General features: G+C 44.9%; 1 protein-coding gene across 1 annotated transcript; it reads right to left on the bottom strand.

Moving 5' to 3' along the window:
- Positions 1 to 440: 440 nt before the first annotated feature.
- Positions 441 to 23,815, bottom strand: LOC133340135 (GMP reductase 2-like). The gene is made up of 10 exons (XM_061548193.1): positions 23,647 to 23,815; positions 21,257 to 21,376; positions 20,314 to 20,397; positions 19,595 to 19,768; positions 18,548 to 18,629; positions 17,241 to 17,347; positions 15,917 to 15,959; positions 11,558 to 11,646; positions 4,421 to 4,491; positions 441 to 2,592 (listed from the first exon to the last, which is right to left on the bottom strand). Exons 1-10 carry the CDS (start codon positions 23,731 to 23,733, stop codon positions 2,406 to 2,408), a joined length of 1,044 nt encoding a protein of 347 aa, XP_061404177.1. The 5' UTR covers positions 23,734 to 23,815; the 3' UTR covers positions 441 to 2,405.
- Between the last annotated feature and the right edge of the window lie 1,599 nt (positions 23,816 to 25,414).

The following is a 25,414-nucleotide window of genomic DNA, read 5'->3' on the forward strand; positions in this document are numbered from 1 at the left end:
GAAGCCACCTTCGCTGATGCTGCGCCCTGTGACGATTGGGAGGGCAATGCAAATGCCTGTTCTTGAGCCACGTGGTTTGGTTGCGAAGTTTGTAACATGTGCAGTTGAACTCGACTGCCAAGCAACGGGACATTCAGCAACAATCTTGGTCCAACTTTTGAACATCAACTTCCATCATCCGGCAAGTGATTTACATCCGGCTGGGTGGTGGTGAACTCCAGGTTTAGTTCAACTGACAAAATGCCTGGCTATCTGGTCGGCCAGTCCAGACCTGGGACGTGGGATTGGTGAAAGCCTTGCGAGTGGGTTCTCATGGGAACTTAATGGTAAAACTGGTACTGCAAACAAAACTAATTTAAATCAGCCATAGGGCCGTGCTGTTCCATAATAAACACCCACCGCGTTATTCCCATTCTCACATTAGGTCGATACAACACGTGGGCATGTGGAATGTTTATTGTGCACATTTTGTCACCATAATTTTTTATGTTAAATGCCTCATTTCAACTGCCACGTATTATTATTAAGTACATCGTTGTATTAAAATAAGTGGCTACGTCAATTAATCATCCTTTGCTAATGTCCAAAACTTTCGTTCCAAATATTTTTTTCCAGCCTGGTAATATTAACACGTAGTTCGGATGAGATCCGGAATGTATAACACAGGGGCCCCCAACCCCCGGGCCGCAGACCGGTACCGGTCCATGGCCTGTTAGGAACCGGGCCGCCAGCAGCAGGTGAGAGCGGTGAGTCTGCGCGTGGCCCGCCCCCATTGTTTTATTATTTACCACTTCCATCCGCGCCTCTTTCCCGCACCGCGCACTCAGTCACAGTGTTGGTAAGCCCACAAGCTGCTAACCCCTAGCCAAAATCAGTAAAAACAAACGTCGCTGGAGAGCTTCTTTAAAAAGGGGGAAAGACCCAATGATGACCCCCCCCCCCCTCCCCCAGTCCGTGAAAAAATTGTCTTCCACGAAACCAGTCCCTGATGCCAGAAAGGTTGGGGACCGCTGGTTTGACACATTAAATCCCTCGGAAAGCTAAAATGTTCACATAAATTAGACCAATAAGTCACTGTGAAGACTAAATTGGCAGAGCCGAAGGAATAATACTGTTGAAATTATATGCGATACAATCATGAACTTTCTCGTTAATCATAAATATGGTCATTACCTCATTTTGTGTCTGTCTGGGGTCTAAATTCACCTGTGCCTGCAGCAAAAGGGGCAATTCTCCTGCCGAGTTCCTCCCGACGCAAGCCAACTCAACCAAATTTAACCTTGAGATTCTCAAATGCTCACGCAGCACCGTAGAGTAGAGCTCAAACACCTTTGCCAGGAGCCCAGCGAGGCGAAACTTCGCGAGGTTGACCGCTTGGTTTTGGGATGGGAAAGGAGAGCGAGTCAAGAGGCCGAGGTTGGGTCAAACGGGTGAAAAGCGGACTGGAATAGTTGCAACAACAAAGACTCAATGCGTTCATCAATAACGCAGGCAGTATCAACAAATAATTTGAAATGATTGTGTGTAATGATTCACTCCCCCCTCCCTCTGCGAATGAAGGAACTGGGTCATGATTTGAATCCGGAGACTCAATTACTTTTGCCCTCTTTACCCGTTCCATCTCGTCATTCCTCGTTGTAATGTCTATCTTTGTAGCCGTCTTGTGCCCCAAACCTTAGCCTAAAGAAAAAAAATATTATAAATAAAACAATCAATTGGTACATGAGTTATGGTCATGACGATCTAAGTTAATGAATCGTTGTATGCTGAGGAATAATTCAGTTTCTACGATCATTTAAAGCGCTTGGAATGTGTTTCTATACTATTATCGCGTCGGGCTGGGGAACTTGTTATTACACGGAGCCGAATTGTTACTTTTAAATACCTTTGGCAAGGCCACGCAAGTCAACATACTCCACGAAAAATTCTAATCACAGCGAGGCCAGGTGGAAAATGTACCACTCTAGAACTTGTGTGGCTACGATGTTTGCCGTGACAATATCTTAAGTAGGCCGTTTCAATGTCATACCTGTCAACCCATCAGTGCCTACCTTATTACAGACCAACTCCGACTTTATTGGTCACGCTGTACCCTTATAAATCTTAAAGTTCATCCTAAAAAGTCCCATCAGAAGGGAGAAACACAAATAGACAACATGTATTTTTTGCCTGTGTTGGACCTGAAAACTCAATTTCGCTGTACAAGAATACGGTTAAACCGTATGCGTTGACAGGTATGCAATGTGATGGGCCTGATATGAGGCTGTATAAAATTAAGTTGTAGGCCCTATAAAATAAAGCAGCCGTCTTCCCCTCCCCTAGTACAGAGACATCGGCGGGCCACGGCCATCGACGCGCCACGTTGAAATCATCGCGCGGCGGACGCTCCAGCGGGCGCGTGCCGGCTAGTTGTTGCTGAACACGGCGTTGATCTGCTGCGTCACGCGGATGAAGGTGGTCCGGCGGCTCAGCTCCTTGAGCTTAGCGGCGCCCACGTAGGTGCACGTGGAGCGCACGCCGCCCAGGATGTCGCGCACCGTGTCGGACACGTCGCCGCGGTACGGCACCTCCACCGACTTGCCCTCCGATGCCCTGCCCGCGCACACGGGGACAAAGACGACGACGACCCATACGTAGCGTTATGGAATCATGGGGTCCACTGCTACCGGCGAGCCCCTATTAAGGTCGATATGGCACATGAGGGAATGGTGCAGCACCACGGACTGGTGTGCAGACTTTCTGTGTAACTTGAGCATCAAGTCGGATTAGTTAACGAGTGGCAGCATGCGATGAGGTGGGGGGGGCAATTGTTTTCGCACTGTTGACCACGTCATAGTTTTGACTGAGGCAGGGTTTGGAATCCATCAGATGCAAAGCATCAACTGGGGCGTGAATTTTTGCAGGCAAGATAAATGCCCCAACCCCTGCCGTGCCTCTCCACTGGACACTCAGCCGCCCACACATCAGTATTGACATGCAAACCCATGCATCTGTAACACATACACACACACAGGCTCATCGACCTGTGTTAAGGGCTTCACTCTCTCACCTGCACACACAGACACAAACCTCCTAAGTTTGATATCAATCATGAAGACATGAACACAAACTCAACTGCATTTGAACATTGGTTTCCAGATGCACGTATCCATGAATATCTTGCTGAAGGCTTATTTCTATTTAGTAGTGGTAATGTAAATTTTTTTAGGTGTATGCTTAAAAGTGCAATAACCCGCATACACATTTGAAATATAATCCATGTAAACATTAACAGAACACTCCATAATACACTTTTAAATAGAAAGTAGTTTTTATTGTGTCATCTCTGCACAGAAGGCAAAAAGCCTTTTCAATCCACATACTCTTAATAAAAGGCAACTTTGTGGACAATGAGATGTTGCAGGTTATCATGTTTTATTCTCGAAGACGCTTCTCCATTGAACCCTGCCACGAGTCATTCATCACGGTTTGTTTCAGAGACTGAATTTTATTTAGGGGCTACAGGGTTTCCATGAGCTAATCACAATGAATATTGTGAGTCAAAGGCCCAGCCCATAAAAAAGGTCTCGAGGCTTGTGGCATTTGGGAACATGGATCCCGGTTCCGTGGTGCAGTTTCTGGGACAGAACTGGACAGGCGTTATTAACCAGGTAAAGTCTTAACCGACTGTGATGTTTCCATCCTACCTGCCTATGTCAGCTGTTATTTCATGCTAATCTCTCACGTTATCATAGCCACTTCCGTGCCCAGTTACATGCTAATTTCTCACTTTAACATCATGCTAATCTCTCACATTATCATAGCTACTTCCGTGCCAAGTTACATGCTTATTTCTCACTTTAACATCATGCTAATCTCTCAAATTATCATAGCTACTTCCGTGCCAAGTTACATGCTAATTTCTCACTTTCACATCATGCTAATCTCTCACATTAACATAGCCACTTCCATGCCAAGTTACATGCTTGTTTCTCACTTTAACATCATGCTAATCTCTCAAATTATCATAGCTACTTCTGTGGCAAGTTACATGCTAATTTTTCACTTTAACATCATGCTAATCTCTCACATTACCATATCCACTTCCGTACCGTTACATTGCTAATTCCTCACATTAACATCACTCGTCCCAGTCACTTCTTTATGACCCTTGGGCTACACCCATTTCAAACCTTTTAAAACCGTCTGCCTCAGCAGCAGGCCACGCTTTCCCACCTGATGACGGACGCTTGTGTTGTGCCCGAAACGTCGTGATTCATTTTATTTTCTACCTACGTGACTTTACCGAAAGAACCAAAGAGTGGATTCCTGCAGTCACGAAAGCTTCAAATCAAGATTGGACAGGCAGAGCTTGGTTACCTATGTTCGTGAAAACGAAGGATTCTTCAGACAAGCATCATGTTCATTTGCATCTCCTTACCTGTAATCAGCCACTCCTCCATCGTACTTCTCCATTGCGGTTCCTGAGCTCATGCCATAGAATGTTTTCACCTGGCACCAAACACAATGGACAGCAAGCCACGCGTATCAAAACTCATTTGCGGAATACAGCTTCATAATAGCCCGACAGAGAAGACAGCCTCATTGCTTGCTCCTACACAACCTTGCAGGTTTTTGTGTTACTTTTTCTTGTTATTTTACTCAGAACGTCTTTGCTATTATTTCTCATGACCGCCAACCACTTTTGGTCATTACATCATCGGTTACCCACCTCGATTTCAACTTTCCTGACCTGGAGCCTTTGTCCGGAGCCCCTGAAGCAGCTCCGTTTATCTTACCCGGCGTTCTTCCCAGGAGATGCCGGCACATTTTAAATATAATCCATGTGCAGGAGAGGCGATGTGCTCTGGGTGAGGCTGAGAATACGGGTGGCCAATCGCCCCCTCGCTTTCCAGTACCTTCCTAGCCAATGTTCAGCCCATTGTCAATAAGCTGGACGAGCTTCGATCGATAATCTGCTACCAACGAGATGTGAAAGACTACAATGTCGTTTGTTTGACTGAAACACGACCCTCCCCCCCACTGCTGCTGGACCTAGCGATTCATCCCGGTGGATTTTCCATCGCACAGGGGGGGGGGGGGGGGCAGGACAAAGGCGTCAGGGGAAAAGCAAATGAGTGATATACTTCATTGGTAACAACTTGTTGTTACCACGGCAATGTAGAGAAGCGCTCGTCATTCTGTTCACCCGACCTCGAGTACCTGACAGTAAAATGCCGAACCCCATTTTCTTCTATCCTCACGAATGTATACATCCCCCCCCCCCCACAGGCCGACGCCACTCAGCTCTCAAGGATTTGTACGGTATTTAAAAAGTAAAACTGGAAGCCGCACACCCAGAAGCCGCGTTCGTTGTGGCTGTGGATTTTAACACGAAATTTCACCAGCACATCAGATGCCACACACGCTTAGACGACGCTATGGACCACTGCTATTCTCCCTTCCGGGATGGATACAAAGCCCTCCCCCGCCCATTGTTCACGCCTCCATCCTGGAGGCGTGAACGATGGGTAGGAACCCATCTATAGGCAGAAGCTGAAACAGGAATTGCCTGTGACTTAAACTGTTCAATGCTGGTCTAACCAATTGGAATCTGTGCTTCAGCACTGTTTTGCTTCCGTGGACTGGGAAATGTTCTGGGTCGCCTCCAGGAATAACATCGACGAGTACACAGACTCAGTCACCGTGTTCATCAAGAAGTGCATAGAGGATGTTGTTACAATGGTGATGATTTATACATATTTCAACCAAAAACCGTGGATAGATGACAGTAGTCGCGCAAAACTGAAAGCGCAAACCACCGCATTTAACCATGGTCGGACGACCGGGAACATGGACGAATACAAACAGGCCAGCTATGACCTCCGAAAGGCAATCAAACAAGTAAAAAGACAGTACAGGGACTAAAGTGGAGTCGCAACTCAATGGCTTCAGACACGAGACGCATATGGCAAGGACTCCAGACAATCACGGGGTACAAAGGGGAAACCAGTTGCGTTAGGGAGACTGACGCATCACTCCCAGACAAGCTAAACACATTTTTTGTTCGCTTCGATAAAAACACCGACCCACCGACGCGGGACCCTGCTGCTCAAAAGTATTGTGGGCTCTCGATCTGTGGCTGCCAGACCGGATGGCATCCCGAGCCGCGCTCTCAGAGCATCCATAGATCAGCTGTCTGGAGTGTTTACGGACATATTCAATCTCTACTCTTTGGTTCTTTCGGTAAAGTCACGGAGGTATAAAATAAAATAGATTCAATCACGACGTTTCGGGCGCAACACAAGCGTCCGTCATCAGGTGGGAAAGCATAATCTGCTGCTGAGGCAGACTGTTTTAAAAGGTTTGAAATGGGTGTAGCTCAAGGGTTATAAAGAAGTGGCCGGGGCTAGTGATGTTAATGTGAGAAATTAGCATGTAACTGTAAGATAGAAGAGCGGCCTCCTAAACGAGGGCACGGAAGTGGCTAAGTTAATGTGAGGGATTAGCATGACGTTAAAGTGAGAAATAAGCATGTAACTGTAGAAAAGAAGAAGAGCGGTCTCCTCGACGGGGGAGTGCAACCCAACGGGTGCAATCCAAAGGGCCTGTGAGTAGGAGAGTGCAATGCAACAGACATGTGAGCATGAGAGAGGCAGAGTCGAAATAACAGCTGACATATGCAGGTTGGATGGAAACATCACAGTCAGTTAGACTTTACCTGGTTAATAACGTCCTTCCAATGATTGCTCAGTTTGTACCCATCCTCTTGGTTGAAGTTGTGTCTGTGTTTATATATCTGGATGGCTTCATGAACAAATCTCTGAAGCTAGCCGGTAGGTTTGCAGAGTACCTGTCTTGGAAAAATCTATTTCGTGTGAGCCCATAGTGTTAAAACAATGATCGGCAACGGCAGAGGTATTGGTCCTACCGTGTTTCAGATCTGCCTTGTGTTCACGGACACGGTCCGAGACACGTCGTTTCGTTTCCCCAATGTAACTGCTGCCGCAACCACAGCTCAGTTTGTAGACTCCAGGGTATTGCATGTCAGGAATCGCGTCTTTTACAGATGGGATTAAATCACGGATTTTGTGTACTGTATTGTGTTTAAGATTTTGGAAATATTTTTGGTAACCTCTATGTATGGTAAAGTAATGGTTTTGGGCGGATCCTCAGAAGGTTGTCTCCGCATGGCTGGGGAGACAGCTTTGCGGATTGTACGGTCCGAGTATCCGTTCATCCTGAGGGCTTGGTGTACGTGCTCCAACTCACTGGCTAGGTGGTGCTGGTCGGAGATGCAACGGGCCCTATGGTGTAGTATTTTGATGAGGGAATTCTTCTGGGCTGGATGGTGGTGGGAGTCAGTTTTTAGATAGGCATCCATGTGGGTGGCTTTCCTGTAGACCGAATGTCCAAATGAGCCATCAGGTCTCTTCTCGATCAAAACATCCAGGAATGGAAGCTTGCCATCCTTTTCCACTTTCATGGTGAATTTTACAGACGGGTGTATGGAATTGATGTGGTTGAGAAATTGGTTCAGTGCTGGCAGGCCATGTGGCCAGATGACAAACGTGTCATCTACGTATCTCTTCCACAAGGAAGGACGTAGGGTGGATGTTTGGATGGCATCTGTCTCAAATTTTTCCATGAAAACATTTGCTACCACTGGCGATAAGGAAGAACCCATTGGGGTGCCCTCATTTTGTCTGTAGAATGTACCATTCCAGGTAAAGTATGTGTTGGTAAGACAGTGCCTTACCAAAGTTGGTACATCTGGATTCAGTCCTTCTTTCTACAGTTACATGCTTATTTCTCACATTAACACCATGCTAATCCCTCACATTAACATAGCCACTTCCATGCCCTCGTTTTAGGAGGCAGCTCTTCTATCTTACAGTTACATGCTAATTTCTCACGTTAACATCACTAGCCCCGGCCATTTCTTTATAACCCTTGAGCTACACCCATTTCAAACCTTTTAAAACAGTCTGCCTCGGCAGCAGACCAGCTATCCCACCTGATGACGGACACTTGTGTTGCGCCCGAAACGTCGTGATTTATTTTATTTTATACCTACGTGACTTTACCGAAAGAACCAAAGACTATGGATTCCTGCAGTCACGAAAGCTTCAAATCAAGATATTCAATCTCTCCCTATCCCAGTCGATTGTCTCCACATGCTTCAAGAGGTCCACCACTAAATCTTGACTTAAAGTTTTCATGACTGCAGGAATTCATATTCTTGGGTCTTTCGGTAAAGTCATGTAGATAAGTTCAAAGAAAATGATAAAAAATAACAAAAAACTACGACGTTTCGATCGCAACACAAGCGGTCATCTTCAGGAAAAGAGGACCGCTTGTGTACATTTACAGTACATTTACACCGCTCGATACCGTAGGAAGGCGAGCAAGACCATGAAGGCCCTCAGCCACCCGAGCCACAGGCTCTTCACTCTAGAGACTGGTCACTTTTCCCAAAAATAATATTAAGAGTGATATTGCCTATTTTTTAATGGTATTTTTTTTACATATATCTGAATTTAGCGCGTTCTAAAAATACACATTGACGGAAGCCTGTGAAACTCCTCCCTTAAGACTACAAAGGCCAAAGGAGGCACCGCTGCTTCTTCAGCTGTCCCTCACACAAAGGAGACTCAGCATTTGGGCGGTTAATTGAACCTTATGGCGGAACTCGGGGGTACCATAGTATCACGGCTCTCGCATAATGTCCGTTATGTAGTCATTTTTAGTCTGTTGATGGTCGGCGATGCGGCAATCGACTCATCTCGACGAGTTGTACACAAAGCACTATTCAAAGTTGATTTTTTTGGTAATGGATTTTTAATGCTAATGTTTGGCGTGTCGACATCGCGGAGTGGCACTGATTTCGGATTGATTGGTACCCCAGTCGCGGAGCGAAGTACACCCCTGGAAAAAATAGTGTCCCAGAAATACAATATTTAATTGCCTCGGCCATTTTGTATTATTTGGGTACTGCCATATGTATCAATTATCCACAAGCCTTGGCTTGAAAAGTTGTGAAGTTTGGATTGATCACCACAGCATAGGAATGTTTTCAAATATCATGGTATTCAACATTCACTTGCTGATAGGATGTACTGTTATATAACCATGCAGCTCAAGGTTAAAAGGTTTTGATGACTATTGCGCGTAATCTTAATAACAATTACTGTTACGCCGTACGATCTGGGTTAAACATGTAAAACTTAAGCGTTGAACCTAAGAATCATTCAGAACAATAGGTATTTTTAGATATTATGGTTGTTAATTCTACACGACCAACATAATGTATGCAAGGGGTATAACCAAAAGCCGTGCCGACTGCCGTTGTCCTCCCAGTGGCTATCATCGCACACCGCGGCCGAAGGAGGGAGAATCGAACGAGGTAAATCAGGCTCTACAGAGAAGACAGAGAGAGAGGAAAGGAGGCCGTTCCCATGACACATGGATAATCTCGAGGCCATTTCACAATAAACACAAGGCTACAGACACACACACCACACCTGGGGGTCAGCTTCTACGAGGCAAAAAGGCCACACCAGGAGCAATTAAGCACAGCTGTGTCCACACTAGTCTTGGGATGACCTCCGGAGCAAGGGGGAAAGTACGGCCGAGCTGATAACCCTCGGCGCCAGGATGTCCGCCGGAGCCAGAACAAAAGGTTAACCAAGCCTGACCAGATGAATGCGAGGAGTGTGATAGTGGGAGGAGCTTCAGGCTCTGATGTGTCTTAGGGAATAAATCCCTACAACGGTAAAAGTCCGGGGTCTGGCCCCCGTATTCAACCAGTGTTGAGTCCAGCTGTGGAATGAGCATGATGCACAGACAACACTGGGAAGGAGCAGCGAGCGGCGTGGCCACGAGTGCACTGTGGCTGTGGACCAAACCGCCGTTCAACACATCGTTGTGTGTTGTTCGGGAAGAGATAAGATAGAAGGAACTTTAACTTTACACTCACTCGCTATTTTTAACTCTACCTTGTACAGGTTGTGGGCCAAGAAGAATCTCAGCTTGCATGCATCACACACCATAACAAAGGAATTGTGTATTCACTATGAGATCTCTTTTACCAGTGGCAAAATATAATAGTAGGGTTTTACCCTTTTAACTGGTACAAAACTGACACCTTTGTACCAGTTAAAAGGGTAAAAACCTACTATTATGAATTGTGTATTGTCGCGTTACCATGAGATATTAGACTATTGTTTTATTTTAATCACGTGATTGTGAGATTTGACCATTGATGATTTTATAATCATCCAGTATGGATTGATGAGTATGTATGTTTGCATGGGCACTATTGATGGTATTCTGATTATAGGAGTTTTTTGGATGTGAGGGTAAATTGATATTAAAGTAGTTTAGATTATAAACAGGTTTCCGAATGCTTATTTCCTAAACTCATGCATCATTGTCGTAATGATGACCTGTATCCTGCGGTAGGATCTGAATCCCGAGACCTGACATAATTACACACATAATTGTTAAAGCGAGAATCAGTAAATGATAAAGCGAAAATCAATTATATTATCACGATTGGCGATACATACCCCTAAGCAACGAGATAACTAATACATAATCACATACACATACATTCAATTGAATCATTCATTAGTAATTATTTTTTTCACATTACTAATTACACTTAACACACATTTTTGTAAATTACACTCACACTCAGTTACGTTAACATTAAAATGTTTAACGTACATTTTCATCTTAAGATTATTTTAGTATTTTATCCATATTTTTGATAACAAATTATTTACAATATATACAACTTGGATTTAAAGCTTTCGTGACTGCAGGGATTCAGCTTCTTGGTTCTTTCGGTAAAGTCAAGTAGAAGGGAAATAATAAAATAATAAAAATAAAACATAATAAAATAATTCTCACGACGTTTCGGCCACAACGCAAGCAGCCGTCCTCAGGTGAAGAACAGGTCTGTCGGAAAGACAGCGTCTGAATGAAACACAACCAGGCTTGGAGCGTATATTTAAGCTGGGTTGGAGGGGGAAGAGCGCCTTGACAAAGGAATTTGCATATCAAGAGGAATTTAGCATATTTATGGGAAATGCAGATATGGGATTAGTCATTACTTGTGGAATGCGTAGGTGGGTGGGGGGTTTCCCCCACCCACGAAACGTCGTGAGAATTATTTTATTATGTTTTTTTTATTATTTCCCTTCTATGTGACTTTACCGAAAGAACCAAGAAGATGAATATATACAACGCTGTACTGATCAGTAAGATGAAGTATGGTCCCACAACGGCCATGATCGACATGATGATGCTTTCATCCAGCCGTGGATTAATAACAGGACTATAAATGAGTATACATTACTAATCAGCAGCCAAAGTGGTCTATGGCACGATACTATCCCAACCCGCCTTGCCCTTCCCAGTCTTGTGCTGCCACTAGGCAACCTCAAATCGTGCAATGCTGCACTGACAACACCTGCTACAACACCAGCCCTCCAGAAATATTTCTACAGCCACCACTGCTGGCTGTAGCTATATAGGTTGTGGTTAGGTGCAGGACAGAGGTGGTCATCACCTGCTTGCCATCTCGCTCCGTCAGGGTCCCACCGCTCTGGGTGTGGCCAGCCAACATTCCTCCCAGCATCACAAAGTCGGCTCCGGCTCCTGCCACACGCACACGTAAAGGTGATGCTGAGCCCCTCCTGTTTGGAGCAAGTTGCAATGCAAAAAAATGTAACCGCTCTTATCTCACGCGTGCCCATGTGCCCGATCGCAGCGAAGCAGGGTTGAGACCGGATGGTGCTGGGATGGGCGACCAATGTGCATAACAGGTGCGATAGGCTGCAGGGCTACGTGGTGGGCAGCAGAGGGCCATGCAGAAAAATTAATCGTTGCACTATGCTCCCATGTCTAAGCTCCCCACCTTCGCCAAACCCGCGCTGACCAGCGTGAAGTATGCTCAAAGAACCCCCGTGACCCACATGTGGGTTAGGCACTCATCCAGCAGTGGATTGGCAAAGGGACTGTATGTGTCCGTAGATTATACATTCACACTTGAGATGTGTCTCGGGCTGTGCTGACATTGCACGAAGCTTTGTTAACATTGACCTCTTAAAACGTACGAATTTTTTGCCCGTCCAAGGACAAGTGTATATTGCAGTAAATCTGAAATATTTAATAGAAAAATAGTTCGGCTCATGATTATTAATGAGGGGGGGGGGGGGGGTTGCCCCATGTGGAATGACGTCACCCGCTAATAGTTATTGTGGAGGGGTGCGGCATGTGGAGTGCGCAACCTTCTTGTGCGTTAGTGTAGTGACTTTCTGTAAAAGGAATATTTGAATCGACTTTGCGTAATAAATTATTTAATTCAGCTCGATCATCCTCTGCGTTGGTGTAAAAATTCACCCAGCCATGAATATTAACGAGGGGGGGTTGGCTTCATGTGGAGTGACGTCATGCGGGGGGGGGGAGGCTCATGTGGAGTGACGTCACGCGCGGGACACACACATTCTTGGCTTATTTTAGTAATGAGAATGCTGTCGACAGATTGCCACGATATAAGTGATCGTAACTTTCAAGTCTTTTTTTCGTGTCACATTAACGAAACTGAAACATTACAGCCGGTGCCGAGGCCCAGCGGCAAGGTGTTCGCTGCATGTTGCACAGATTCGCAATTCCGATCAATCGGCCACCCTCATTTTTTTTACTGCGGGTGTATTAACCGTAAAAAAAGTACAGTCCATTCTCCAATAACGCCGTAGTAGTTGCGTTCCTGAAGACCACCACGCTATGAAAAAGAATCGCGTTATAATAAATCATATATAATATAGGGTAAAGCACAGTCCGCACTAACACGTGAGATGCGTACGCAGGCTGAACAAAGGCCGAGGAGTGTGGGTAGCATCTAGAAGCTTCCGGCAGCATCCCCCCGCCTTGTGTGATGCCACACCAAGGCAGCCGTACAACCAATGAATCGTACTTGCGCGACATAGTTTCTGTTCACTTAATCGCGTTATATCCAATTTGCATCCGCGTTATAAAAAATGTGTTCCCTAATACATTAATAGCATTATATCCGATTCACGTTAAAGGAGAACAGACTTTGAACGATCCACCCACTGTCATTCCAAACATTCCGGCCTCATGTGCAGGCATTATGGTCCAATTTTTCTGTCAAATTTGAAAAATGTACCTACAAAATTACTCAATTGGGACGACCAATAACACCGTTCCCGACTGGCGGACCATATCCGTCTGTGAAACGCAGTTCCCTCATGCTAGACCTGCGCCATAAGCAGGGCATGAACACCAAATGTACTACATTACATTTGTTATGCAGCGTAAGGTATGAATCTGCAAGAGCTCTTTGTGTCTTGGATTGTGCCTTCTTTGGCGCATGTTTCAATATCGCTTTTAGTGACTGGCCAATCATTGCGGATTTAATGATAAAATATTTTTGTTTTCACTCACAATAGGAGCATTGAACGATGCACGCAAATCTGAATTATTTCCAAAATATATTTTATACGCATACCATAACCGATAGCCTAGATTTGTATCACTAGATTCTATGTGCCGCTAAACAGCAACAAAAAATAGACACTTGATTTTAATTGTAACCTAAAATAATAATTCGATTCCTTGTCAAAGGTTTCAGTTTGGTGTTTTAACATCTTAACACCTGTTTTGTTGCCAGAAAAAAGGGGGAAAGCCTATTATCATAATGATAATTAGTTCAATTATTTATTGGTTAAATATATTATAAGATTAGCTGCGTTGGCAGTGGTGCACACTTATACAAGGGTTTGCCTGATACTCAATAATATTAGGTAACTATTCATATGCAAATGTATAAACTTGTAATCAGATTTTTTTTTAATGTAATTCTCATCAGACCCTATGGTGTTAAATGAAGTCTCCAATTCTTGTTAACTATGTCTCTCTGATCTCTCTCATGTGCCCGAAACCGAGCCTGTTTTTTTTATTTTGAAGACAGTTTTATTGACGAATGTATTTTTGAGTAGTTTCCTGTAAAACTTAATAGCCCACAAAATATAATTCTCCACAAAGTGTTAGATTTTTGTTGAGTAGGAGGATTAAGTGGATAAAATAGTTAATTAGTAAAATAATTTTGCATTTGAAGAAACAAGAACTAAGGAAAGTAGACCGAAAGTGTTCCCATGAAGCTATATTTTTTGGTAAAATATACAGGGTGATCCAAATATAGATACTGCACTGAACAAATAAAGGGACATCATGGAGAACAACATTTTTAATTCAATCCTCTTTGCCAGCTGTCCCCAACCTTTCTGGCACCAGGGACCGGTTTCGTGGAAGACAATTTTTTCACGGACCGGGTGGGGGGGGGGTCATCATTGTGTCTTTCCCCCCTTTTCAAAGAAGCTCTCCAGCGACGTTTGTTTTTTACTCATGTTGGCTCTGGGTTAGCAGCTTGTGGGCTTCCCAAAACTGTGACCGAGACAAGTGCGCAGTGCGGGAAAGAGGCGCAGATGGAAGTAGTAATTAATAAAATCATGGGGGCGGGTTCCACGCGCGGACTCACCGCTCACCTCCTGCTGTGCGGCCCGGTTCCTAACAGGCCACGGACCGGTACCGGTCTGCGGCCCGGGGGTTGGGGAGCCCTGCTCTATGCCATCCATCAATCTCAATACACTCATCAAGCATTTTAACACCTTCCTTACTTTTGAAAAGTACATATTTATCCGGGAGAGCCACACTGCGTCGTAGAACTCTTTATTTCAGGAGGGTCTTGCATTGTTTTCATTTTAAGATGTTTTCAGCCAATTTCTGAGTGTGTATCCGTGTGGGAGGAAACCAGAGCACCCAGAGAAACTCCACAGGATTAGTCCACGTGCTGCACTGCCTTCTCCTGGCAAGCTGGATTACAGGCGTGGGCCATCACTGCCCAGCACTTTGTCTCATAAAGCCGGTCTGATTTGCTTACAATAGGAAAAAATATAGTATTAAAGATACAGGAGTCCCTCGGTTAAACGTTTTAAATCCGTTCCACGAAAACTACTGTGAACCAAAATCTGTTTGCAAGAAAGCTGTTTCCACTGCCAAAACAGAATGTAAAGAAAGCCAGTCGAGGTCTAAACGCTCATAAATGGGCGTTGCTGATTGACTGAGGGCACGGCTCAGCCTACTTAACGAGCGCTCGGATTAGCCAACCTTGGCGCCCACGTGCATAACGTGGGCGTACCGTTAATCAACATTTTTACGTTAATCGAAACCATGGGGTCCTATGGGAGGCGAAACATCCATCGAAAAACATTTAATCGATGTCACTGTTAACCGAGGGAATACTGTAGTGATAGTATAGTCATTACAAATCAAAGGGGTATCTATAAATGAATCACTCTGTATATACATGAATGACCAACTTTGTTCCAGGACACCCCTGCAAACCACAAATATTACATTCCTACTATATTTGACCACTCCATAGCAGGAACCCATTTGATGTTGAGCTGACCCAGTGGAAGCCAAAGCCACACAGACACATATCACGCACACACACATCTCATCTGTGGAGCTGTAAATGTAGTGACTGTGTCACCGATAACTTGTGTGAACACACGAAAGCCTGTGGTAGTGCGTGCGTTTTTGCAAAGAACGCCTGCTCATGCTTGCATGTGACATGGAAGCTTAATTCACGCAAATATCTCGCTACAGTGGCGAGGATTTTCTCCGGGTCTTCTGGTTATTCCCATCACATTTAGAAACATGTGTTTTAGAGTGTTTGACTGCTATATATTTACACACGATAAGCCAATTCGTTGAGCTATCATTTTTGACCAGGTCGCTTCTGAAAAAAGAGCTATAAAGCTTAGTGGCCCTTACCTGGTAAAATAAAAAAAATATGTTTGATAGTTTAGTAAAAAAAAATTCAGAAACTGCGATTCCTTACCAAATGCCTTAGCTACGTCGCCCGGGCAAGTGCAGCCCCCGTCCTGCCAGAGATGCACACGCATAAAGAAATACACGTTTCACCTAGTCGGCACGAGAGCTGTTACATGAAGACAGAACATACAAACGACTTACATAGCGTCATACAGCACGTGTCTCATTGCGAGCAGGGCTACATGGCCGGTGGTAGATACGAACGACGGAGTGGTAGGCTGAGGAGGAACACGCCCAGAAATTACAGAGATGGAGCCATGAAATCAGCTAATGTGCAGGTGCTAGATGGATTGCTACATCGCAGGACGGTGATAGATGACACCTGTTCCACCCGAAATGTGTCCAATCTCATCAGAACTCGGAAGCTAAGCGGAGATCCAACAGCGTTTGGAAATTGAGCATCCTCCATGAACTCGGCGACATCATGTGACCCAACCCCCCAAGTTTTTGAAATCAATAAAAAAGTTTTTGTTGTTAACGCTACAGCAATTCCATTATAATTGTGCTATGTGATGAGCAGTGTTTCACCTCGAGTGAAAGAATGTTCTGTACAGCAATACTTATGAAAATTGTTAATTGGCTTCTTCATGCACGTTGTGAGCAAATATTGTAGAGCAAACCCTTCCCTCTCGCAGGGTTTAACTATCGCGGTTGGCAGTTTCGTGCCAAACTTATTGAGGTACAATTCGCCTGTGGCTCGACCATTCACGGTTGACCGTGAAATTCCTGTGCGCATCGTAACTGTACTGCTCGCGGCCTATCACAGGGGCCAGATCATGTGTTCTCAGCGTCCAGTGAGGTAGTCAGGTTCAGCTGCACGATTTTTCTTTCTGTAGTGTGCAGTACTGTACGTGGATACGTGTACAGTATTGCACGCTACATTCATTCTTTTTCATTCTGTACATTTACCGTACAAGTTATTTCTAACACTAGAAAACATTAATCGTATTTTACATTCAAAATACCTCCTGTTTAATGTTTGGATGTAGGATAACATTAAACAAAAGGAGGGGGTGTCGTATTACGAACCGTGAACCAAACCCAAGTTTTACCATTTGAGTTTGCGGATTGTGGATATTGGCAATTGTGGATATTTTCAAGAATGTAACCCCCATAAGGGGCAAGGGGTTTGCTGTACATGCTCTGAAAAACAGTGTTGTCTCGTTCCATCATTACCAGCCGCGGTGATTTGTAAACATCAGCACTGGGAATGCAGAGGCAGCTGGGTGATACCACCTCCGCTTGCACTGGTGCAGACCTTAATAGGTGCTCGCGAACAGCACGTGCTCCGACAGACATCCTAATATTGGCTGGTCCGGCAGCGTCCTCACCGAGATGATGTGCCCGCCGAGTCCATGTGCGGCGTCCCCACACTCCAGCACGGCGCTCAGCTGCGGGTATCCCACGCCGGTCTTGGTGCGCGTCGTGCACACCGAGCCTACACACACGTGTGTCGACACACAGACAAACAAGCGGTAAGACACACACGCACAGACAGGCTAACACACACAGACATGCAGACAGACAAAAGGACATATATACAGACACACAAATGGAAAAACACACACACAGACATGCCATGCAGGCAGACTGCACAAAAAAGTATAAAGATAGACATAATAAAACAGGCAGACATACCGACACAAAACCCAGACGAGTAAAGACAGACTTACATATATGCACAGAGAGTTAAATACAGACAGGGAGACATAGAGACATACACAAAGAGAAAGATTCTCCATATAGCCTTTAACAGACTGTTAGGGCAAGTGCTGTTAGCGAGTACCCATGAAGGCTGGACCGGCACATGAGGGGGTGGGTGGCCAGCACCGCGCCCGGCCGCATTTGTCTCCCCAGTGGCGATGTTTACACACCGCACCAGGTACTCATTTGAGGCTGAGTCGACCAAGGGGAGGCCCAGGACCGGTTCAGGTAATCGTCACTGGTGTCGGCCGTGAGCGGGAATCGAACTCGGGTCGCCAGGTTCGTAGCGCAGCATACTAACCGTTACACTACCGCTACCCACTCGCACACACACTAACACACACACACAAACTGACATGCAGACACACATACGGGAGCTTGTGCTGTTCAGTAAGGTGCAACATTGCTGTGTGCACCTATGCCACAGAACATGATTTATACGCACACAGGTCTTCTGAAAATATCATGCAGAATGCACCTGCCTCATCAGATCTCGCAAGCTAAGAAAGTCGGAGCCTGGATATAGTGCTTGGATGGGTGACCACCATGCAAAATAGATGTTAAGAGCTTGTGGGGCTATGTGGTGGGCAGCTGAGGGCAGTAATGCGTCCTGCCCAAGCCCACTTCGAGGTAAATAATTGTCATTATTACAACAGAACGGGAAAGTTTCCTCAATTCCCCCTGCCGCCATCTATCCAGCATTATAAACTGGAACACCACAGTCAGTTGATGGGTAGGTCACGTGCGGTGGGATCGTGAATGTGTAAATACCTCTTCCAGCCAGTGTGGAAGAGTAGGCCAAATACCCTCCAGAGGTGTTCCCTCTCATTGGAGGCTCTTCCACCAGCAGAGGCATGAGCAAACAATTGCAGGGCTGCACCTTTAGCTGAATGACTCGCCACTCCGCACATGCGAAATGATGATCAATACCCACCTGGGCCGATTCCAACTTTAATGATATCAGCCCCAGCCAAAAGTAGCTCCTCCACCATCTCCCCCGTCACCACGTTGCCCGCCTACATGCACGAACACATGGAGGTTATGAAATACATCACAGCAAATGATGAAAGACTGAATTGAGTCACAAATTTGTCTCGCTTTGCGACCTAGTTGAAAGGATGCAGTCAGACAAGCACTAACAAGCATGCTACCAATGACCTCGTCATTGTGAACGACAAACATCAAAAGACAATTTCCAAGGGCTTCAGCGGATTTATATTGCTCTGTGCACACAGAAGGCCGTTCACATTATGTAACCAAACACTGCACGCAATCACACAATCGTGCTTTTCCTGTCGCAAAGATGCACGCACAGCGCAATAAGGAGGTTACATGCCACAGGTGGCGCGGACATTTTAGTAGGTCAGAGGGTTTGAATGACGTCACGAAGGGGTGGGGGTGTGTAAGGTGAGAGGACGGTGAAGATTGGAGGGACAGTGCTCAGGTGATACTATAGATGTGTAGTAAAACATGGTCGACTGTATGGAGGTGCTGTAGCTGACGGGAAAGGACATGATGGTTACTTAGTTTAACATGATTAATTGTATTATTGTTCTTGTTTTTCCAGGAAAGGCTGACAGAGTCTCATGACTCGTTTTAAGAGGGTCCTCCGAAGTTTCAGCAAAATGGGGCGATGTCGCTTTGTGGAATAGCAAGCGAGCCATTTGCGGATAATGTTCAGCATTGGGACGTTTGTCCAATACTAGTTACATTGTGTGTGTTATTTTAGCGATGGAAAGAAATGGATATCCCGGAGTACCAGTGTAAACTGTGTAGAAATAATCTTCATAACCGATATGGTGTGGGTTTATCTATTGGCAGGAGCTACAGTATATATTTTTCTGACAAATTGGGTGGGAGGTGGGAATATCTCCCCCCCCCCCCGACCCCTGACTTCACTTTGGAAGCTATGATTACAGTTACAGTGCGTTAGAACGGGTGTCCAAAAATCGTGGCAAAATTACTCTGGGCATCATCTTACCATGATGGTGTGATCAGGGAACTTTTCGCGCACGCTCTTGACAAACTCGACGAAGTGCTCCGAATAGCCATTGGCGACGTCCAGGCAGATGTAGCGGACGGCTGGCACGGCCTGCAGCACAGCTGAAATACGAGCCAGGTCCTTGGTGCCGCTGCCTGCGCTCACGGCAACGTGCTGGAAAGAACACAGACACACACACACATCTACTGTGTAGCCTTTAAACACACTGTTGAGGCAAGTGCTGTTCTCGGGCACCTATTAAGGGCTGAACAGCGAATGAGAGGGTTGTGTGGCCACCAGGCCACCATTGTCTGGAGGCACGGGGACCGATTCTGATCATGCTTTCCAGGAATGTTAAGCATGGCAGTATGTCGAACCGAGGTTTCTAGGTCCATAGTGCAGTGCACTCACTGCGCCATCACTCTGTACGTTGGCAAACATGCACACACAAATGCGGGCACAGAGTATTGTGATGGGACCGTACTTTAGACTTGCCAACATCGGTTCAACAATGATGGCAGGTCCACGAAAGCGCGATTGCAACCATTGGAGTAATTTGGTTCGCACAGCCTATACGAAGTGAAGAGGCCCTCCTCCAGCAGTGGATTGACAAAAAGGCTTCGCATGTACACGTGATCATATTTAGCATCATACAATGTAAATTGGTGCTTTCATCACACCGGTGCAACCAGCAGTGAGTATCTTCCAACTGTAGTTACCTCCAAACAGTCGGGGTTTTTGGATGCAAATTCCACCCAGTCGTCCAAAGAGTAGTGCTTGTGCACAGCAGTGAAGAGGGTGTGCTGCAGACAAAGTACATTCACAATTATTTTAGCATGCCCGCACTGGTATAAAGGGCTTTTAAGGCTCACATTTTGACAACGGTGCTGATTTTGACGAGAAAAACTGATCCGAGTGGTGCGAGCCGAACTACTTGACATTTAAAACCATATGACATCCCCATGCCGATGGCTTTATTATTGACGCATGATTGCTTCGTCTTTATCAACTGAGACTGAAGCTACAAACGGACTGCTGAAAGCCACGTACATACAGCCATAGAAACTCTACTCGCAACAAACTTTTGTTTAGCTTTTTGTCATTTTGGAGATCAAGGTCACTCTTGCAAATCAGACTCTTCTCGTATTTTGAGTTCTCACATTGTTAAAAAAAATCTACTTAGGCCTCCCCTAAAACACTAGGCCACATACCGTCTCCGCTAAACTCAAAATACACAATGAAAATTAAAGTGCACCGCATTCATAATAACCAAACAGCTGTCTGCAGTGACAATTGGGTACAATATGAAGACATGCAGTCTGTAGTTATACAGTACTAGCTAGCATTTAGACGAGTGCACAGATTACAAAATCATGCAGTCATAGCGACACCCAGTAGCCTGCAGTGCAACAACATGACCACCCAAACATGTCCATCCACCGCCGAATTGGGGACCATACCTTACTCTTTGGTTATTTCGGTAAAGTCATGTAGGTATAAAAATAAAATAAATCACGACGTTTCGGGCATCATCAGATGACGGACACTTGTGTTGCGCCCGAAACGTCGTGATTTATTTTATTCTATTTTATACCTACATGACTTTACCCAAAAAACCAAAGAGTATGGATTCCTGCAGTCACGAAAGCTTCAGACCATCACCTTGTTAAAGGCCTTAACCATCTCGAAGGTTCCCACGGTGTCCATGTTGGCAGCGATGATGGGGATTCCTGTGTAGGTGCCCTTGGAGTTGCGGAAGGTGAAGGTGCGAGTCAAATCAACCTGGAGGGCGGAATAACGTAACGTGTTGTTCCATTAGCACCGTGTCGGTTTACTTCTCCGATGAGTGTTCGGATTGTGCCGAGTGTTGTTTGGAATGATGTCCAACGTTTTAGTCTATGAGCTTAAGAAATGCGCGTGTTGAGAATGTGGCTGTTCTAAATGTCCACGTGATAAGCCACGTCGTTGAGCTATCATTTGCGTCCAGGTTGCTTCAGAAAAAGAGCTGTAAAGCTCGGTGGGCCTTACCTGGTAAAATAAACAAAGTTTATAGGATAGTTTTTTTTTATATCTTCAGGAAATTGAGTAGCTCGCTTTCACCTTCGTTGCCTGCCGCTGTTATTGGTGCTTCGCGCCACCAAAACAAAACTCATTACAACCCAATACAATTTTAAACAAACATACACAGTGATAGTGGATAAACACGTATTAAGATTAAAGCCGGACATGAGATATGATGATGTAAATTACTGGGTTAGTGAAATTCTTCCGTTTGATTGAGCATTGTAGTTTCAGTTTTCACTTTCATTTATTTGGTATAACCCTGTGAGCCATTCGGCTCTTGAATCGGGTGCAACCGCAACAAAAACATGAACAAGAAAACATCTTAAAGTGACTGCGCAAAAAGAAAATCCAGGAAAAAACAGCAAAAAATCTTACAGAAAAAAGCACCATTACACCAACTCTCTGTGCAAAAATCCCAGTGGGATGCAAGTCAAACAACAAACAACCACAAGACAACTTAGATTAAAGCCATCATTCTAACTCCGTACTACAACAAACAAACAAACATGGCCAAACCAACAGCCTAACACAGCCTTGTCCATGCATGCTGGTCGCCCAATACAAGCACTGCCCAGGAGGCTAAATCCAACTTAGCTTCCGAAACATGGAGCACCAAACCAAACCTTCCCACCCCTTCCCATCCACTGCCAGCCAAACGTCCCAATAACACAGCACGCCACGTCGGTCATGGGGGTCGTTTGACCATACTTCACCAATGCCGTGGTCAGCTAACGGCACCGGTGAATCCCCCAACAGGAACGCAACCGATTTAAAGCTTTCGTGACTGCGGGGCTACATATTCTTGGTTCTTTTGGTAAAGTCACGTAGAAGAGAAATAATAAATTAATAAAAATAAAACTATCAAATTCTCACGACGTTTCGATAGCAACACAAGCAATCATCATCAGGTGTGAAACCCACAGCAAGAACACTTGAAAAAAAAGTGGCGGCTTTCACACCTAAAGTGGTTTTCACACCTGATGACGATTGCTTGTGTTGCAATCGAAACGTCGTGATAATTTGTTTTATTTTTATTAATTTATTATTTTCCTTCTACGTGACTTTACCGAAATAACCAATAATAGGAACGCGACCATCAACGAACCTTATGGGTCAACAGCGGCCGTGGGGTAGCGATGCTCACACGGGGGAGAGGGCCCACGCTGCCAGAACGTGGCACCGTCTCTCCCGATTGTCCCTCCTAACTAATGGGCGAAAATCTGTCACGACGCCTGTCAACCCACAGTGCAGGTCGTCCCCGAGTTACGACGGCCCGACTTACGCTATTTCGATCTTAAGATGGGCGATATCGATACAACAAAATTGTTAAATAGTTAAAATTTCGCGCGGTAGACCAACGCAGCAGCGTACGACTGTCAACCCACAATGCAGGTAGTCCCCGAGTTACATGTCCCGACTTACGCTATTTCGATCTTACGATGGGCGATATCGATACGACAAAATTGTTAAATATTAAAAATTTCGCGCGGTAGGCAAACGCAGCAGCGTGCGAGGCACGATGCCGTAAGTTGGGACGCTGCCGGGATGTTACGCATCTCACGCCTTGCGTGAAGTTGCAGTTCATATAGGTGGGCTAAGAATTTACCTTGTTTTTTAAAACTTTACATTTTACCGTGCACTACAGTATTGTATTTAATTAATTAATGCTGTATATATTTTATACAGTATTGTACTGTAAATGGCTCTGTTTTGGCTAAATTATCACTATAGGCCATCTTCGACTTACGACATTTCTGACTTACGATGGGGGTCGTTGTAACGCATCTCCATCGTAAGTAGAGGACGACGTTTTGTGTTTGCCGACCGGGGCAGAGTTACACGATCACCAAATCATGGCGAATGCCGGCTGTTATTAGCACAGCGGTCGAGATAACCAGAACGGGTGCGTGGTGGTCATTCGCAAAGGGGAGTTCATACAACCAAGACAACAACCATCACCATCATCATCATCGCCATCGCGGTCTGACCTCGCTCCTGCTCTTGAGGGTGCTTCTCTTGGGCCGCAGGAGGACATCCTTGAAGTCGAGCTTCACGTCGTTGTCAATTCGCGGCATCTTCGTGCAGGCAGGCGACGGAAAAGGAACCTTCGAGTGAGCGACGCAGCGAGCGACAGAGAGAATCAGAGGGAAACTAACCTCTAAGCTGGCAAGCGCGGACGCTGGGGGAGGTGCCCGAGGGAAAACCTCTGAGCTGGCATGGTCGGGTGTGGAGGGAGGGGTCACGTCACGCCGGTGAAACTTTTCGCCAATAGGAATAAGTAATACTCTTAGGTTTTTTTTGGTAAAGTCACGTAGGTAAAAAATAAATCATAAAAATAATATAAATAATCATAGAAATACAATTATAATAATTATGAGAATTTTATAAATAATAATAGCAATAAAATTATAATAATTTTATTTCTATTATTATTTCTATTATTTAAAATAAAAGTAAAAACATATTACTTATTTCATCTAGATTTGAAGCTTTCGTGACTGAAAGGATTCATACTCTTAGTTTTTTTCGGTAAAGTCACGTTGGTAAAAAATAAATAATAAAAATATATAAATAATCATAGAAATAAAATTATAATAATGACAATAATTGTATTTATATTATTATTTATATTATTTTTTATAAAATTATTCTAATTATTATAATTTAATTTCTATTATTATTTCTATAATTTTTATTATTTATTTTTACCTACGTGACTTTACCGAAAAAAACCTAAGAGTATGAATCCTTGCAGTCACGAAAGCTTCAAATCTAGAAGAAATAAGTAATATATATTTTTAAAACTTTTTTTTTAAACGCGCTTTAATGATATGTACCGTATTGGTAATAGAAGAACTCCACGACTTCAGGAAGTGGCCCAGAAGCTTTCCATAACGTAAGGGGCCGTGTTGAATTACAGCCAAAATCAGTTGACCGTGGACAATTAGACCCAAGCCGAAACATAATACATAAAAAATAATGTTTTAAAATATGTTTATTTTATTTTTATTATAGAATATAGTATTGTCATCAGTATGACATAAGTATACCAATGTTACAGTCGATACCACATTGGGAAGTGGGTAAAAATTTAGTTACAAGATTTGAGGATACGACAACAACGACAACAACAAAGACAGAGTGAGTTAAATAAAAGCGTGTAATAATAAAAAAAACTGCGGCCCTTAGAATATATAATTAGGCGATATATAATGAGGCGATGTTTCGGGCAATGGCCCTTCTTCATAGCACGTGGCCTATGCAGAAGGGTCAATGTCACCTCTGTTCACGGTTAGACAGCGCTGACTGGTTGAGTGTGTTGAGAGGCAGTAACAATTCGCTATTTCTTTTCTTTTACTGGTAAGGAACCTCCTGGTTACACCAGCCCACAGGGGATTATTGTGTCCGTCGTGCAGGGAGGGGCTGGGTGGGGAGGGAGGGGAGGGTGGGGAGGGTGGGGCTGGCTGGGGAGGGGAGGGGCTGGGTGGGGAGGGGCTGGGTGGGAGGTGGGAGGGGTGGGGTTGGGTGGGGAGGGGCTGGTCACCCCGTGGTGCCCTTATAAAACTCAACGTTTAACTACTCACGCCGGCTTGTGCCCACCCTCACAGTCGGGCATATTTGCGGAATACACCACGCCGCCGTTGACCCTGGCCATTGACCGAGCAACCCAACGTTCCTATCAGCTCCCTCCGCAGGAATGTGTTTGGTTACAGCCAATGTATTATTGACTAATGTGTTTGAGTGCTGTTGCTGTGG

The sequence above is a fragment of the Lethenteron reissneri genome, chromosome 9 (assembly GCF_015708825.2).
Source record: "Lethenteron reissneri isolate LAM-NWPU_2019-01 chromosome 9, ASM1570882v1, whole genome shotgun sequence".
NCBI lineage: Eukaryota > Metazoa > Chordata > Hyperoartia > Petromyzontiformes > Petromyzontidae > Lethenteron > Lethenteron reissneri.

Coding starts and splice junctions, on each gene's coding strand:
- LOC133340135 (XM_061548193.1), bottom strand. CDS start 23,733: ATGCCGCGAATTGACAACGACGTGAAGCTCGACTTCAAGGATGTCCTC. Junction 15,960..17,240: donor TCGGCGGGCACATCATCTCG/GTGAGGACGCTG, acceptor CATCTCTGGCAG/GACGGGGGCTGCACTTGCCC. Junction 11,647..15,916: donor CGACGTAGCTAAGGCATTTG/GTAAGGAATCGC, acceptor TGCGTGTGGCAG/GAGCCGGAGCCGACTTTGTG.